Source organism: Eulemur rufifrons, chromosome 8 (genome assembly GCF_041146395.1).
Source record: "Eulemur rufifrons isolate Redbay chromosome 8, OSU_ERuf_1, whole genome shotgun sequence".
NCBI classification, from domain to species: Eukaryota; Metazoa; Chordata; class Mammalia; order Primates; family Lemuridae; genus Eulemur; species Eulemur rufifrons.
This window is the reverse complement of record NC_090990.1, coordinates 28,498,207-28,516,997: the sequence shown is the minus strand read 5'-3', so window position 1 is coordinate 28,516,997 and position 18,791 is coordinate 28,498,207. Positions and strand designations below refer to the sequence as shown.

General features: G+C 36.3%; 1 protein-coding gene across 1 annotated transcript in view; it reads right to left on the bottom strand.

Annotated features, from left to right (window-relative positions):
• RLF (RLF zinc finger) overlaps positions 1-18,791 on the bottom strand; it is a 70,263-nt gene that overhangs the window by 5,671 nt on the left and 45,801 nt on the right. The window contains exons 6-7 of the mRNA XM_069477758.1: positions 10,772-10,908; positions 4,776-4,917 (exon numbers count right to left, since the gene is read on the bottom strand). Of these exons, the coding sequence (XP_069333859.1) occupies positions 4,776-4,917; positions 10,772-10,908 (279 nt within the window). The remainder of the gene's footprint in view (positions 1-4,775; positions 4,918-10,771; positions 10,909-18,791) is intronic.

The following is an 18,791-nucleotide window of genomic DNA, read 5'->3' as shown; positions in this document are numbered from 1 at the left end:
ATTTCCTCCTGAAAGAATTTAGTACTTTATAGTCACAGATGTATTGAATCTCAGCTTTCCATGGAAAAACAACAGAAATCAGAAAATTGTTCTATGGTAGCAAGTTCTCGGAAACTAGTCAAAAATCAGGAAGAAAAGTAGTCATGTGATAAAAGATTAGTGCATACAAGATAATTCTTTTGTCTGAGAGGTGGAAATGAAATGTCTAAATAACATGAGCAAAGAAGAGCACCCACCGCTGCTGGGTGCGGTGGTTCACACCCTGTAATCCTAGAACATTGGGAGGCTTGAGGCCAGGAATTTGAAACTATCCTGGGCAACCATAGCAAGACCCCCTATGTCTACAGAAAAAGAAAAAGAAAAAAAAAAAAAAAAAAAAAAAGGCAGGATCCTATGGCAGAGTGGTGTAAAATGCAGTGGCTAAAACCATAGTTTTAGAATCGGAGTTTGACTGCCTCTGACCCCAGCTTCACTACAGTGACAGGTTCTTAACTCCTCTAATCCTGTTTCTTCATCAGAAAAATGATAATAGTAGTGTTAATATTAGATTTTTCTCCTAAGATTGTTATAAAAACAAAGTAAGATAATATAAAGTGATTACTACAATGCTGGCACATAGTAAATATTAAACAGAATACCATGTAAAATAACTAAGAGTAAATCCCACTGTTTAAATCAGTAAACAATTTGCTACGCAATTATTCTGTGCTGGACATCATTCTAAATGCTGGGAACACAAAGAAATAATCGCCACAGATTTACAAAACTCTTATTACATACTGGGCATTTACTCTAAATAAACTGTTTTGTATACATTACCCTCATTTTATAGACAAAAAGTCCAAGGCTTGGAAGGTTAAGTTGCCCATGTCACTAGCTAGTGAGCAGAGGAACAAGGATTTAAACTTAAAGTAATCTATTTCTAGGGCCTGAGTTCTTAACCACTTTGCAGCCCATACTGACTCCAAAGCTTAACTGACTTGGCTATATTCCATGTGCTCCTCATACAACATGCCAAGCCACTATTGTTCCCTCAGCTTCCTGGTTTAAAACTCCCACAATTCTTCAAAATTCAGTTCTACATTCTACATCCTGATTCTAATTTATTCACCACTCCTTTAGTCAGTAACTTCTTAGTATATCTGTTCAGAATGTATAATGGTGTGTCTAGTTATTTTTCTTTGAAAAGTATTGTTAGTGATTTCACATATTTTATCATTTCAACCAGATTAGTCTGCTTAAGAAAGAATGGACATTCTTTGCTGTCTACCTCAGAGTCTTCCAAAAAGAGTTAATAATAACTTGTTGAGAGCCTGTGATTTTTTTTTTTTTTTTGGATACAGGGCCTCTTGCTCTGTTGCCCAGGCTAGAGTGCAGTGGCATCATTATAGCTCACTGCAACCTCTGACACCTGGGCTCAAGTGATCCTCCTGCCTCAGCCTCTCAAGCAGCTGGGACTACAGGCATGTGCCACCATGCCTAGCTAATTTTTAAAATTTTTTGTAGAAGCCAGGTGCGGTGGCTCATGTGTGTAATCCTAGCACTCTGGAGGCTAAGCACTCTTCAGCTTAGGAGTTCAAGACCAGCCTGAGCAAGAGTGAGACTCTCATCTCTACTGAAAATGGAAAATTACCCAGGCGTCGTAGTGCCCACCTATAGTCCCAGCTACTTGGAAGGCTGAGGAAGGAGGATCACTTGATCCCAGGAGTTTGAGGCTGCAGTGAGCTACAATGACGCCACTGCACTCTACCCAGGGCGACAAAGTGAGACTCTGTCTCAAAATAAGCAAGTAAATAAATAAATAAATATTTTTTGGCGGGGAGGGGTAGAGACAGAATCTCGAACTCCTGGCCTCAAGTGATCCTTCTGTCTTGGCCTCCCAAAATGCTAGGATAATAGGCATGAATCACCGTGCCTAGCCAAACCTGTAAATTATTTTACAACGTACCTTTCTGCAAGTCCTCTGTGCCATTACTTACAAATAATAATCTTATATTACAGTGTGCTATTAAATCAAGAGACCCATGGTCTAGTCCTGACTCTGCTGTGAACTAAGTATATATATAGATCCTCAGAAATCACACATCTCTAATTTTTAGCTTCTTTATTATTAAAGAGAAAGGATTAAATCAGACAAATCAGACAAAGGATTAAATTTCCAAAACAACAGAACCATCAAAAAAGGCCCCATGGCCAAATAAACTGGATTCAGGATGATCCCCCTTCTTATACCTTCTACTTCAAAATATAACCATATCTACATGCATTCTGTCATACTCATTTTAAAGTCTCAAGAGATACCTGGATTCAAAAGTCATCCCTTCCACTTAAAACTTTCTCAAGTCACAGAATCAAGGTTCAACAATTCTAAGCATCTTTTAAGTAATGATCTAAGATTTTATAGAAAATTAAAGCCCAGAAAATAAAGAGGTACTATTACAAGGACCTCTCCATTATACACTGTTGCCTTCTGCAAGAGACCAAATGCCCACACAGGTTAATTGGCATCATTAACCTTTCCCATCCCAAGGGCTATGTGACTAGTTGCGGGTTACTTCCCAATATCCCTTTCCCCTTCAAAAAAAAACAAAAAACAAACAAACAAACAAAAAACCAGAACACCCTATCTGGTTATAAAGTCATCTATAATGGTGAACATATGTTGTAGCCTCAGTTGTAGCTAGACATGGCCATACATATGTGCGTGTGTGTCTTGTGGGGAATGGGGAGAGGTGTCTTGTAGTGTGGTTTACTCTCACATTATATCTGGGATTGGAATATAAGATGGAAGCTATGTGTTGATGGCAGATAAAAGGAACCTGGGTTTCTGATATATGCAGCCAATAAAGCAACCTGGTCTGGCCACCTGAACTACATTCCTGTATGAGAGAGGGAGAAACTTCTATCTTCTTTAGGTCACTACTATTGTGGGATGTCTGCCATTCACAATAGAACCAGATCCTAACTCATATAGGCTAGATCACTTCTCTCTTTAAAAAAGCTAGATTCTTGTTGTGAAACAAATTCTACACTCATTCTGCTTCTACCTTCCAGTCCATATCTCTCTACCCTTCTACCAAATATCATAAGTAAAGATTACAGAAGAAAGTACCCTAGACTTAAATATGATAATATTTCTGTGATTTATGTTATGGCAAAAGGGACTTTGCAGATGTAATTAAAGTCTCAAATTGGTTGACCTTAAGATAGGCAGATTATCCAGGTAGGTCTGAGCTAATCAACTCAGCCCTTTAAATCTAAGTCTAGAAGTCAGAGAGGGAGGATGTCAGATTCAAAGCACAAGAAGGATTTGTTGTGCCTTTGCTGTTTGAAAATGGAGGCAAGGAATAAAGGTGTAACGTCTAGAAGCTGACTGGCAGCAAGAAAATGGGGACCTTAGTCCTATAACTGCATGGAACTGAATTCTGTCAACAGTAAGAATGAGCTAGGAAGTGGATTTTCTACAGAGCCTCTGATAAGAACTTAGCCTAGCCAATACCTTGATTTTAGCCTTGTGATAATCTGGCAGAAGAACCCAACCATATTTTGCTGGATTTCTGATCTACGAAACTATAAGCTAATAAAAATGGGCATTGTTTTAAGTGCTAAGTTTGTGGTAATATGTTATACAGCAGTAGAAAGTTAAAATCTTTGTAAAAAAGAACAAGGCTAGATGTGGTGGTTCATGCCTATAATCCCAGCACTTTGGGAGGCTGAGGCAGGAGAATTGCTTGAGCCCAGGAGTTTGAGACCAGCCTAGACAACATAGCGAGACCCTGTCACTACAAAAAATTTAAAAAAATAGCTGGGCATTGTGGCGTGGGCCTGGAGTCCCAGATACTTGGGAGGTGAGGCGAGGGGATGGCTTGAGTCTAGGAGTTCAAGGCTGCAGTGAGCTATGATCGCACCCAATTTGTTTCTAAAAATTGTTTTATCTTTTCCTGTCTTCTCTGGAAAAGACTAGATCAACATTATTCAAATAAAGTACAGGATATGGATATAGACGGTTACACAAGGGAGGATGGGGTGGAGTAACAAAGATACACTTGTGCCTTGACTTACATAAATAATCCTTGGATGTTGTCAAAGTAACCCATAAAACATAACTATGAGCCATTATAGATACAGGTATACAGAAAGCTCAGTCATGAGTAGAGGCTCAAAACAAGACAAAACAAAAATCCAGTACAGTATAAGACTCATCCCAGATCCCTACAAGGCTGAACTCAAGGAATAGGTTTTATATATGGCAATTAATTTCATTTTAGGAAATAGACATTTTCTAAAAATACCTAACTTGTTTCCTATTTGTTTGTACAGAGGTTTACAACTTGTATACAATTTGGGAATTGTTCTATTACTCCAAAACCTAGAAAAGGTACCACTCTACCCACAAGGAGCTAAAAATACAATAATATTTTCATTTATAATTATTATGCTAATTAGCAAGTAAACATGCCTATATAAATTATAGAACATGGTTCTAGGAAAAGTAGATACAGGGCAGTTAAAGTGCCAGCCAAGACACATAATCTTCCTTTTCCCTAGGAGAGACAGTCTATCACTTCAAATCACTACCTCCCATTAAGAAAGACTATGAATTCATAGGAAGTCAATCTGCAGAAATAGCCAGATGTGGCCAATTCTAAAATTTTATTAAACCTCATTATTTCTTATCTCCCCTTATGTATAATGAATGAATTGCCTGAGAAGTTATCTGTCCACTCATTTCTTCCCTCTAGACACAATCAGCATAGAAAGGATAAATTACTCACTTCAGTTTGTATTACTCTAATGAGGCAAAATAAATGCTGCTGTGTTTTAGCTATGACACCAAACTGACGACAGCGCTCCAAAAACGTATCTAAGGAAGGGTCGATTCTTCTTTGCAGTTTACTCCAAAAGAGAGTCAGCTCCCTATTTAAAAAAAAAAAAAAAAAAAAAAAAAAAAAGAGGTAATGATAAAACATTTAAAGTAACTGGTATTTGCTGCCCTGCCCCAAGCAACCCCATTTTTTGATCTGTGAAAGTAAGCTGACAGTAAAGAAAACAAAAACTAGACGGAAAGCTGTTATATTCACCATTGCTTCCTCCCAAACTGGTAAAATTTTTAAGAATTCTCCCTGAAAATTCCCTAACTTCTTTCTTGTGTCTGGGGAAAAATAAAAACAAAAGACTACTTCCCTTAAGATGACATTTAAAAAAACTTATTTAGATCCCATCTTGTTCTAAAAGGTTTTATCTTTTACAACAGTAATTAATTTTATTGACTGAATTAAACCTTATCCTACTGGGCAGAGATCAGACATCCACCATATTACCAATAAAATATATAAAAACTAATAGGTACTTTTCTTTTCTTTTTTGGAGACAGGGTTTCACTCTTTGGCCTAGGCTAGAGTGTAGTGGCGTCATCATAGCTCACTACAATCTCAAACTCCTGGGCTCAAGAGATCTTCCTGCTTCAGCCTCCTGAGTTTTGAATAGCTGGGACTATAGGTGTGCCACCACATCCAGGTAATTTTTCTATTTATCGTAGAGATGGAGTCATGATATGTTGCCCAGGCTGGTCTTTAACTCCTAGCCTCAAGCAATCCTCCCACCTCAGCCTCCCAAATTGCTTGGATTGTAGGCATGAGCCACCATGCCTGGCCTATGACTAATAGATTCTAAAGGTACACTTCTATACACTGATCTTAAGGGCACTTTTCAGCTCTAAAATGTCATGATACTACTTAAGGCCTGTATTCTGGAATGCTTAAATACTATCAATAAAATAAATAAAAAGGCACTCTTGGAAATGGCTCAAATACAGGAATCCCACAAATACTCATTATGAAAACAAACAAAAAAATTTAACAGGTAAGAGAAAAGGCTCAAGCAAAAGTACCAGAAACTCAAAAATGCCAAGGATAGAAATGCTCAGGAGAATGTGAAAAGTGAATGCAAGGAAAGCTAATAGCAAAACTGAAGAGAATGCTATCATTTAAAAAAATGTGGCTCTTAAATACATCAATGGATACAGTAATATTTATTAAATGATTTTCATTAATAAATCTGTATTATTTTCATAAGCCAGTTTAAAAATACTGATATTCTATGTTGCTATTATTAATAATATAGACTATTCTAGGATGCTGGATACAAATCCAAAGCTTGAGAAATGAAAACACCTACTTTTATAACAGACTAAAAGTAAATATATTTAACAGAATTTATTTTCTTATATTTCTAAAGAGGTAACTGGGGCTGTCATAAGGTGAAATTCTTAAGTAGTTTTAAGACTTGCTTCAAAGATGGAAATAAATATACAGTGTCTGAAAAGATATATGATTAAAGCTTATAATATTTAATGGTGGCATATTTAAACTATAACAAATGTAATTAATTTAAAATGCCTTTCAATATTTATTTGTCTTTATTTGACTGGTGCTGCTTTCCTAACCAGAAGTACAAACTGGGCTAGGCCAACTGTGAAAAGAGCTACCAGCCAAGCAAGTTGGGATGAGTGTTCATTTTAAAGTCACATGATTGCTTTATTCAAATTTAAGCACCTTAAGTAATAAACACTTTTGAGAATAGTACAAAATTCTAAAGAATAAAGGAAATGAAGAATTACATATGCTCAGAGATAAAGAGCAGTATCTGTCAAAATACATGTATGTAAAATCTATCCTATTTGAACAGAACAAAATTATCAAAGCCAGTAAATCCTGATTATAAAGATAAAAGTTTACATGATGTCAATTATCTAAAATTCACTAACTTGCTAGAAGTTTAAGGCTAGGCAAATCTGTAAAGTGGTAAAAAGCAGGTTGAGAATTAAGGTCTCTTAAATAATCATTAAAACAGTAAATCAGATTATCTAATAGGGCTTGATTTATTCCAAATTAAGTATTTCAGGCTCCAGGTATCTTAACTCCAAATAAGCATGATTTAAAAACGGCATTTATATCATGCACTTTGTATTTATAAAAATAGTTACATAATTACAAATCAATGATTTGAAACTAATACTCACTCAAACATATAAACATGCCTGAAACTATGACAACCAGTATGTTACTTGTAAGGGTGGCAAGGATGTCACTTCAATCATCCATTGAAATCTGTACACTGGAACACTGAAACCATTACCTAATAGCACTTTACAGCCTGCTACATCATACATGCATTGGGACAAATCCTTCTTCAGTTACTTTGATGATGCGATTTTTAAAAACAACCATTAAAAAACATATTGAAAATGATTCCACTGTATGTATGCTTCCAATGTTCAGATTTCCACTGTACCCTTTATTTAGCCTATTGCCTAACTCTTATCAACAAAAATACACAAATTTATAGAAATCGGAAAGGAGATTTATTTCTATTAATAGCAGGAAACACATTTTGGCAGGGATCTAGCTACAAATCAAGAACTTTAAGCTACTCTGTGTTTCTGCATAGCAAGAGGTGCATGAAGTCTAGGTAACATGTCACACTAAGACTCAAAATTTAGGTATTTTAGAAATGAGGCAAAGAAAACATTGTGGAATTAAGGAACGATCAACCCCTTAAAAAGGCTACTACAATAGTAATTGATCACCATGACCTCTTTTCCTTCCTACAAAATTCAGTTACATAAAACACATATGTTGGTCTTTCACCAGGTGCTGGGGAAACAACTGGGATTTAGATAACATACTGTTATATCACAATCTAGTTGGGGCAGAACAGACTTGTAAATATATCTGAAGAAACAAATGTAAAACCTATGAAATTTAAGCTCAGAGACATTGCAGAAAGCAAAGGCCAGCCTATCAAATACTCTCTGAAAGCTTAATGTAGAGATTCAAAGTTCAACTGTGTGATTTTATTTTTAAAGTAGCATCAGTAATTACACATCTCTATATATACTTTATCTCATTGGAAATGTTTTTTTCCCTTGCATGGCTAGTCTTTTATTTAAAAAAATTTTTTGAGACAGGGTCTTGTTCTATGACCTAAGCTGGAATGCAGTGGCAGGATCATAGCTGACTGTGATCTCCTGGGCTCAAAACATCCTCCCACCTCAGCCTCCAGAGCAGTTAGGATTACAGGTGGGCATCATCATGTTTGGCTAGATTTTTTTTTTTTTTTTTTGGTAGAGACAGGGTCTCATTATGTTGCTCAGGCTGGTCTTGAACTCCTGGCCTCAAGTGATCCTCTCACCTTGGCCTGGGATTACAGGCAAGAGACACTGTGTCCAGCCACTTACGTGGCTATTCTAATTGTTACCATTGCTAGACATCTACAGGAAGCTCACTCCTCTAGTACTTCTTTAATTTTTTCAGAGAGCCAAAAATCTTCTAGGGCCAAGGTTAGTGAATAAGCTAAATGATACACCTTTTGAGATCAATAATATAGTGACTGCTGTGAAGCTTTTAAAATTTTTATTGTGGTTTGTAAATGTCTTTGAAGGAAATTTCTAAAATAAAAAATGTTCGGAGTGACAGTTACATAGTTTACATTTCAAATATTATCTTCCATGGTGACTACACTCAAGAATGATGCTTCCAAGGAATAAATTCTAGCATATGTGTTTAAAAATAAGCTTGACTGCTTTTATTACTGCATTTCAACTTCACTGTCACATTTTTTAAAAATCTATTCTTTTATCAAAATTACTGCTCAATTAAAAAAAAAGATTATTTTTTTCTAAACAAATACTCTTTACCCCCACCATAACAAAAGAATCTATGTTATTTGAACAGAATTCTTGTGATTAATTTTCCCTAGTAAAATTCATTGCTTTATGTTATGGCTATTCTAATTCCAATATCCCACTACTAAAAAAAAAAAGAAAGAAAAGAAAAAGCCTTTGAAAACAATAGAAGGGTTAAAAAAAAAAGTTAGATACTATTGCTCTTTGAATTGCTTGGAAGGAGCTTACTTTTAATAAAGCATGAAGAGACTAAGATTTTCTTTCCTTTGCTCATTATAGCTCTTCAGGAGGCCACAAAGGGAAATCCCTATTAATCCTTTCCTGCTGTAGAGGAAAAGCATTAATCCTAGAGCCACTAACATCTTTGCGAGAGCAAATGGAGGCTGAGTGAACAAGAGGGAAAAAAATTTTATGGGTCACTGTAAAAAGAAAGCTGTATCAGGAATATTAATAGAACTGTGTGAATATATTTTTAAAACATTTATAATCTATAACACATTCTATATGATTTTATTTATTCTTTGCATTGAAAACCTAGCTATAATTAGCAGATATTTTTTCATTATAGACAAAGAAATTAATTGAACTACAACAAGAAAAACTTGATCTTGAACTAAACATATGTTTTACTGATAATATTTAGTTCTGTATCTAGATATATCTAGATCTCTGGTTCATGAAAGAAAACTCTTTTACTTGATTGAGTGATCAAAAATCTCATTGCTACTTAATTCTTTTTATTTATATCACCTCTTTTTTGGTTTCTTAACAAAATATCCACGATTATTGCAAAATACATTTAAGTCCCTATCCCACTAATTCCTTTCTCATAGGAGATGTAACTCTAGCACAATGGACTTTGTGGTAGAAGACTACAATTTGAATTTTGGTTTATGCACCAAGAAAACAAGTGTATAAAAGAAAGGCACTGGATCAGGAGTCCAAAACTCTAGGCTTGAATCTCAGGTCTAGAGATTCTAGAGACCTTGGGTAATCACAAGATTTTTCTGGTCCCTATGATCCTCCACTGCCTCATTTGTACAATAATCATTATGAGGATTGGGTGAGATAATTTACAGTATACAAAATCATATTCTATATCAAACAGTAAACAAAAAGAACTATAGTAATATACAAAATGGTAATAACAGTAAAACTATACAAATATACATAGATGATCCAGAGGGAGGGCAATGAGGGCTGAACTACATAAAAGACTTCATCTGGTTTTTCTATAAACAAAATGCTTGTTTCCAACTTTAAGCCATCCTTGGGTTCTAAAATACTCACAGCTCCTCTAAGATTATGTATATCCAACCCATTCTTAGAATTAAAGTTCAAATATTACTTCCTCCCTGACACCTTTCTTAAATACTCTGGTGTACACTGAGCACCTTTCTCTAATCTCCTATAGCATCATCCATACCACTAATCTGATACTTACTGACCGAGAGTCTTACATTTTAGAAGTTTCTTATGTATCAGGTTTGTCCCTTTGGCCTAAATAGAGTCAATACAGGTAGGATGAAAGAACCATGGGTACTTTACTATTTCCTTTTTAGCAACTAAGTACTCTGATAGGCAAACAAGAGATAAATTGAATTAAAACCAAAATAATGCAATTCAGCTAAACAGTACCAAAATTGCAAAAGAGATTGCTACTCAAATAGACTTCCTTTTCTAGTGCTAGTTTGACCTAGAAACCTAGGTAAATTGATCTTTTTCATTAGTGGGTTTCCAAATAAGAGGGGGGACTGACTACCAGAAGATACTAACAAACATAAATGAAAACAATCTAAGACCAATTTGTTCCATACTGACATAATTTTATCTTCAAGGTAGGAGCGATATTAAAGATAACAGATAACCCTCTATGGGATGATCAAGAGAAATATTTACCTTTTCTTGACTAGATTAACGCAATGATATTTTTAATTCAATGATTTTGCTTGGAAGCAAGACTTCATTCACAGGTCATCACTTAATTTGCTTAGATTTTATATTTGAAACAAAATGTTTTATATAAACCCTAAATGCCATACTATGTACTAACAAATAAAATACATAAAAACTAAATATACTTACCAAGAACAATATACACTTGCAGTTTGGAGCTGCTGGGTAAGGTAAGTCGTACAAAGAACAAATGCTGTGTTATCCTGACCCTCAGATTCCAGATTACATATGATGTCTAGTACTTCCTTGCAGTCGACCTTTGCAATCTATCAAAAATGAGATGACTAAGTCAAAAGAAAGTGGTGACTTTCCTGTTAACTTTGTTATATAATGTGAAACTTCTTTATAACATTTTCTATACTTGATAATTGATGAGGCGTGCATTTGAGAGACATAATTTCTTCTATTAATGGCTGAGTCTTCTGGCATGAACATTTCATATAAGAAAATATTGAACAGAGAAGGGAATAGACGCTATAAGGAAGTTTCACTACAGTTTCAATATAGATAAGAACATTTTGTACAGTTTTAAAAAAATTACTTATGGACAACCCTACCCTTCCCTTCCCTTCCAAAAAAAAAAAAAATTACTTATGAACATTGCTGCTATATAGATGAGTGAAATTATATATAATAACCTCAGGTTATTTTCACCTGAAGTGCCATCATCATTTGTTTTTTTCTTTCTTTTCCTTTTTGCTCATTTTACTATCTGTAACTAAAGTGACCTAGCTGGGTCATTATAATAAAATACACATCATACCCTTATTACCAAGTAGGGTGAAAGGAGGCCAGTTCAGAAACTTTTTTTTTTTTTTTTTTTGAGACAGAGTCTTGCTCTTTTGCCCTGGCTAGAGTGCCGTGGCATCAGCCTAGCTCACAGCAACCTCCAATTCCTGGGCTCAAGCAATCCTTCTGCCTCAGCCTCCTGAGTCGCTGGGACTACAGGCATGCACCACCATGCCCGGCTAATTGTTTCTATATATTTTTAGTTGTCCAGATAATTTCTTTCTATTTTTTAGCAGAGACAGGGTCTTGCTCTTACTCAGCCTGACCTTGAGCTATCCTCCCGCCTCGGCCTCCCAGAGTGCTAGGATTACAGGCATGAGCCACGGTGCCTGGCCTCAGAAATTGTTTTAAATACTAACGTATCATTTTTTTCATAGAATTAAGGAAAAAATCTTTTGTATAAATAAGTTTTTCAAATAATCAAGTGCCTTTTTAGAAACACATCTTTTTCATTTATACTATTAAAAAAAAAAAAAAAAAACTCTGGGAAAATCAGTCAAATTTTCCGGGGCTTTTTTTCTATACTGAAAAAGAATACAAAATAGGAAAATTAGACCTTTAAAGACCCTTTCTCATTCTCTATGACTTCCTTATCTTAGTAAACAGAATATGAAGAACATAATCTACCTAATAACTCTCTCAGTATTATAAGTTACATTGGGTATCAAATATACAAAACCGTGATAATCTCACGACGAATGAGGTATGTATCAGAGCAACTGAGGTAAACACTCAACTCCCTCAGAGTGCTATGCAGTTACAAGGGGGTGGTTTAAGTCTCTAATTTTAATCATATCTTCATACAGGCAGAGAAAGGCTGCTTTTAAATCTCAGTCAAATGCTATTTTTTCATAGAATCCTTCCCTAACTTCTAAGACTATGTTATTAAACGGATCTCTGTCAAACATTCTCAAATTACTCCTTTGTAGCACTTATCACTTCTAGAACATTTTTTATCCTTTCAAATAGGTTATATATTATCACATTTTTAATCATATTTCAACATGACAAATCTGTAAGACTGTCAAGGCAGACAATATTATTTCTACTTCACAAATCAAAAATATTCCTAAAAATAGACTGCTTCTTGTTACAACTCAACTGTGGCAAATAATCACAAATAACAGTAAACAAAATTAAAAACTAATCTCACGTTATTTCATTCCTATAGGGAAGCCCTTACATTTTAAAAGAGTACATTTCAGAGATACAAACTTTCATCTTTTGGGAACAAAGTGGTTTAAAAAAAAAAGAGAGAGATAAAAGTGAAATAATTTAGAAACATACATTTCAAGTAAAAATTCATTAACCTAAAATGGTGAGGGAAGAGAAAATGGTATTAGAAATCTGGACTAATATTTTAAAAGACATATCGTTTTACTGTTTCAATTTATTACAAATACTCTTCAGGTAAAAACTAAAAATTATCAGGGATGAATGAGTTAGCAAACAACCAACCAACCCCAAAATTAGTGTATAATGGGCCTAAAAAAGTCCCTCTTCTTGCCTGCCTAACCAATTCCTCCCATCCTTCAAGGTCCAGCTGAAAACTCTTTTTTACTTATGAAGTCTTCCTTCACAGACTACTCTAGCACTCAGTGATCTCTGCCCTGTTCTGAATTCACAGTATCTTGTCAACATTATAAGCTGGGCTGTTATTTATTCTGCCTTGGGTCAATGTTTAGCCTACTGACTCATACTGGCCTTTACCTTTTATTATTTTAATTTTCTATCTGTTTTTACTTTGGCTCTTCAACTAGACTATAAACGCCCTGAGGACAAGAACATAGCTCTATAAATATCCAAAATTCTCTGTGCACAAAATCCTGTAAGGAAGAAAACAGCTATGCGAAAATGTATACATGCCTGGCAAAGCAGGGCTATTTACTAAATACCTGCACTGGGGATACAAGCTAATCTGATTTTTGCCCTCATGGATATCACAGCCTAATGTTGAGCCTAAGAAATATTGATTTATAGAAATGTCCCATATATTTTTAGAGACAGATATGATTTCAGAAGTCTTGCAAGGCTTTGCCCTAAAGGAAAATGTAAACATGTTAGTTCGCATATCAAAAGCCGCCTCACGTCAGGAGGGTGTCTCAATGGTCAGTAGCAGCTGCTTTCCAAGGCGCTGCTGCAATCCAGGCCTGTGGCTCTCACCTGTTTTGAAAGACAAAGCAGGTCTTGGCTAGAGCCACGGGATGCCAGAGCTGATCAACAAAGACAGGCCACGGGAGATGAGAGCTGATCATAAGATATGCTGCCCTAGCTGGGCCCAGCAGGAACCATGTGGTTAAAGTAAATAGCATAAGGGACAGCTCAAGCTTGACTTCTAAAATCTCTGTTCTAATACACGATAATCAGAGCCACAATGTCTCTGTTTTTGCTTAAGTAATAGCCTTATCATAAAACTTAGAAGTTTGCCCTAAGAAGATCTTATAACTCATTGTTCACCTAGATAGAGTTAGTTGAAGGATCTGTAGTAGCCTTTTAGAAGACTTTACCCTAAACCAAACTACCTATTATTATGTAAATCCCATTACCCTTGGCAACCGAAAACCTATACCTGTGCTATAAGTATCTGTGTAAAAATTCAGTCTTGGTTGCATTTCCACGGGAAGAGATGTAACCTTCTGGGCACCCTGCTTTATCTATCTTCATAAATCTTTACTTTATAAACTATATCTTTGGCTCTGTATATTATTTTTATTTCTGTTTCCAGCAGTTACTAAGAATTACAAAGTATGTTAAAAGCTACAATGGGAGAGTATGGACTATTTTAAGAATATGTTGATAAGAAGAATCTAACCCAAATTTGAGGAATCAAAAAAGACTTCCTGGATGAAGTGACATTTGAGATGAGAATTAAAGAATGAATAGGAGTAAGTCATGAGAAAGGGGGAGTGAAATGAGAAAAATGCTCCAGACAGTGAGAAATAAACATGCAAAGGCCTAGAGTAAGAGTGAGCATGGTATTAGAGGAATAGAAATACAGTATTTCAGTATAGCTAAGGGTAACCCAGCAGTAGTGTTGCAGCATCAAATCTAGGGAGTTGCTAGGAGTAGAAGCACTTTTGTTTTTCCAGTATCTAAGTGCCTCCTGAGTTTACCACAGGGATTGTTGGCAACAATGCTCCCGCACTGACTTAAGCAAAGCTTACATTTCTATACTACCTTCTCAAATTAAACTCAACTTATACATTTTCCAGCAAATCTGAAATTCCTTTTTTTTTTTTTCTTCTGAGACAGAGTCTCACTCTGTTGTCCGGGCTAGAGTGCTCTGGTGTCAGCCTAGCTCACAGCAACCTCAAACTCCTGGGCTCAAGCGGTTCTCCTGCTTCAGCCTCCCTAGTAGATGGGACTACAGGTGCACGCCACCATGCCTGACTAATTTTTTTTCTATTTTTAGTAGAGACAGGGTCTCACTTTTGGTCAGGCTAGTCTCTAACTCCTGAGCTCAAGCGATCCTCCTGCCTTGGCCTTCCAGAGTGACAGGATGATGGGCGTGAGCCACCATGCCTGGCCTGAAATACGTGGTTTTTTTTTTTTGTTTTTTTTAAGAGAGAGAGAGAGGGGTCTCAATACGTTGCCCAGGCTGGTCTCAAACTCCTGGGTTCAAGCAATCTTCCCCGCTCAGTCTCCCAAAGTGCTGGGATTACAAGTGTGATCCAACACACCCAGACCTCACATTCTTTTAGTTAGCACTTAATATTGCTGATTACTTGTCACTTCAAAACATACCTATATGCCTGATAATGAAGTTCCTAAGAGGTCCATAACACCTAAGCATGGTATCTCAAACACATTTTTATTACCTATGAATGGTTTTACTTTCATTGAAGTTTCTACTGAAACTAGCAGGACGAGTTTATGGTGGGGTTTTTGTACAACCTTTCAATTCAAGAACTCATTTGCCTTGTACACACCTGAGCTAATAACATAGGAACATCCCACTACACACTTATTTTGTACTTTTATTTAACTAAATAATAAAATATCTGATAGTTTTTACATAAGGAAACTGAAGCCAGAGTTCTTTAAAGTCTGTTATCTACCCCTCCTTGTAGACTCTAAATCTGTTGAAAGCAGGTGCCAGATCTTATTTTATATTTTTATCCCCCTTAGTGACTGCTTTAAGATCTTCACATGACAATTAAGCACCCAGTTAACATTTTTTAGTTGAAGAGATTATGCCCCAAATACCTGTTCCTTCTTGAATCTAAAAAGAGGCATAAGTAAATAAAAGTAAATAAATAATTGGAAAAATTCAGGTAAATTAAAATGACATATTTTTAACACCTCACTAGTAATACCATATGGTTACACTACTTGTCCCCTATCTTTTGCAATAAATAACTAAGACTACACTAAAAACCAAATATCAGGTCATTAAATATGAAATGTCTGATTTCAAATCAAAAGTGTAGTTTATTATATCTCAAACAAGCAATACAATTAATCAAAGTATGCACCTAAACAATCGACATAGTTTTGCCATCTTAATGGTAGCTTGTTGAGAATTGAGTATTTTTCTTTTTCTTGTTTTGAGACAGAGTTTCACTCTGTTGCCTGGGCTAGAGTGCTGTGGCATCAGCCTAGCTCAAGCAATTTCAAACTCCTGGGCTCAAGCAATCCTACTTCCTCAGCCTCCTGAGTAGCTGGGACTACAGGCATGTGCCACCATGCTCGGCTAATTTTTTTCTATATATTTTTAGCTGTCTAGTTAATTTCTTTCTATTTTTTTAGTAGAGACGGGGTCTCACTCTTGTTCAGGCTGGTCTTGAACTCCTGAGCTCAAACGATCCTCCCGCCTCGGTCTCCCAAGTGCTAGAATTATAGGCGTGAGCCACTGCGCCCGGCCGAGAATTGAAAATTTTTCCTTGCAAGAAGTAGCCAAAGCCTGGAAAAAGTGGTAGTCAGTTGGTGCAAGGTCTGGTGAACATAGTGATGACAGAGAGTTTCGAAGTCCAGCCTTTGTAGTTTGAGCAATGTTGTTTGTGCAACATGTGGTCCAGTGTTGTCCAGTGAAAGAGGATTTCCTATCTCTACTGACCAATCCTGGCTGCTTTATTGCAAGCATCCTCATCATTTCCTCCAATTGGTTGCAGTAGACATCCACTGTAATGGACTGACCAGGTTTCATGAAGCTATAGTAGATAATACCAAAGCTAGACCACCAAACAGACACCATTAGCTTTTTTTGATGAATATTCAGTTTTGGACTGTGTTTCAGCCCTTCATCTTTATCAAACCATTGTGCCAAACGCTTGAGATTGTCAAAAAGAATAATGCATTTTTCCTCACATGTAGTAATACGGTATAGAAATGGTTCACCTTTATGTCATGACAGCAAAGGCAGGCAAGCTTTGAGACAATTTCTCTACTAACGCTTGTTTAATTCACACGGAGCCCATCTATCCTGATTCTTGACCTTGCCCATTTGTTTCAAATGGTCCAATATTGTTGGAATAGTGATATCAAACCTTGCTGCCGATTCACACGTAGGTTGAGATGGATTCACTTCCACTACAGCTTTCAGGTCATCATTATCCACCTTGGTTTCAGGGTGCCCATGTAGCTCATTTTCAAGATTAAAATCATCAGAGCGGAACTTCTCAAACCACTGACTTACTTGCATTCACTAACCACATACTTCCTAAACATTGTGTTGATATTTTCAGCTGTCTGTGCTGCACTGGTTCCACGATGGAACTCATATTCAAAAGTAATGCGAATTTTTGACTTATCCATGGTTTCACAAAAATTGCTCTAAAGAGGCCGGGCGTGGTGGCTCACGCCTGTAATCCTAGCACTCTGGGAGGCCGAGGCGGGTGGATTGCTCAAGGTCAGGAGTTCGAAACCAGCCTGAGCGAGACCCCGTCTCTACTAAAAATAGAAAGACATTATATGGACAACTAAAAATCTATATAGAAAAAATTAGCCGGGCATAGTGGCGCATGCCTGTAGTCCCAGCTACTCGGGAGGCTGAGGCAGTAGGATCGCTTAAGCCGAGGAGTCTGAGGTTGCTGTGAGCTAAGCTGACGCCACGGCACTCACTCTAGCCTTGGCAACAAAGTGAGACGCTGTCTCAACAAAAAAAAAAAAAAAAAAAAAAAATTGCTCTAAAGAAAAATTTGAAAGATAATCACAAGCGAAACCATGCATTTGAAAGACTGAGGATGTACCTTCACAATAAAAATAAAACAAGTGCTAAAGTGAAATGTCAGGGATATCAACTGTCAAATGTAGTACTTAAGGAAAACGAACATTTCATACTTAATAACCTAATATATGCCACAAAACACTTCTCAGATAAAGCAATTAAAATGAAAGTCACTGATAAACTTTTGAGAATTTCAATGAGGATCTAGGAAATACCTTGTACTTAGATACTGAAATAATTATTCGTTCCTAAATATAATTCCTATCCCTGGGGCTTACATTCTGTAGCTGTTAAGACAAGTTGAACACATGTATAAAATAATCAAAGCTTTGTTTACTATCTATTTTACCACTAAAATATAAGTTCCATGAGGGCAAAAGTTTGATTCTTTCCCCATTGTATTGTAGGCTTCAGTGCCTACAATAGTGCCAAGTACATGAGGGAACATCAATAAATATTTGCTGGAATGAAAGATAACTACAAGATAAATAACTTAGTGGTCACAAAATGAGTGGCATGAAGAATAAATGGGACAGAAAACCGCAGACAGGAAGAATAATACTGACTGAAGTCAGAGAAGATGACTTCAAGAAAAATAACTCTTGGCAGATACTAGGGTCTAGATGGATAGGGGAGGGTATAGCACCAAAATAAGATGATTGAATGAGCAAACTAATAAATGTGAAATAATCATGGCCTATGAGGAGGGAAAAGGTTATGTAACATAACTGCAAAGAGTAAGGGCCACTTAGCTGGCACTCAGTGAATGAAAGGTTAAATTAAATAAGGTCAGAGACTTAGGACTGAGCTAAATCACACACTATCTGGAAGATATCCTAAATAAAGCCATGTCACAGAGTTGTACAGTTTTACATTGCACAATAGCAACCAGCCAAGGGAGTTAGTGGAGGCTGAAATTTAGTTGGGCTTGCCAAGCCCCAAGTTTTGGCAGGAGGCTCTTCCCTTCAGAAGAAGGAAGACCTCTTTAAGGCAACCATATGAAGGGGAGAGGGGGGACACAGTGCTTTTGCTGATTTCCATAAAGGTATCAGACAGGCTAATGATAACTGTAGACAGAAGGACAAGAATTTATCCATGGGGTTTTTAGGGAAATCATAGGATTGTATTGTTGTTTTCATTTGCATATACATCCAAAAGGGATCATTTGAAATCATTATCTAACTTCTATTTATT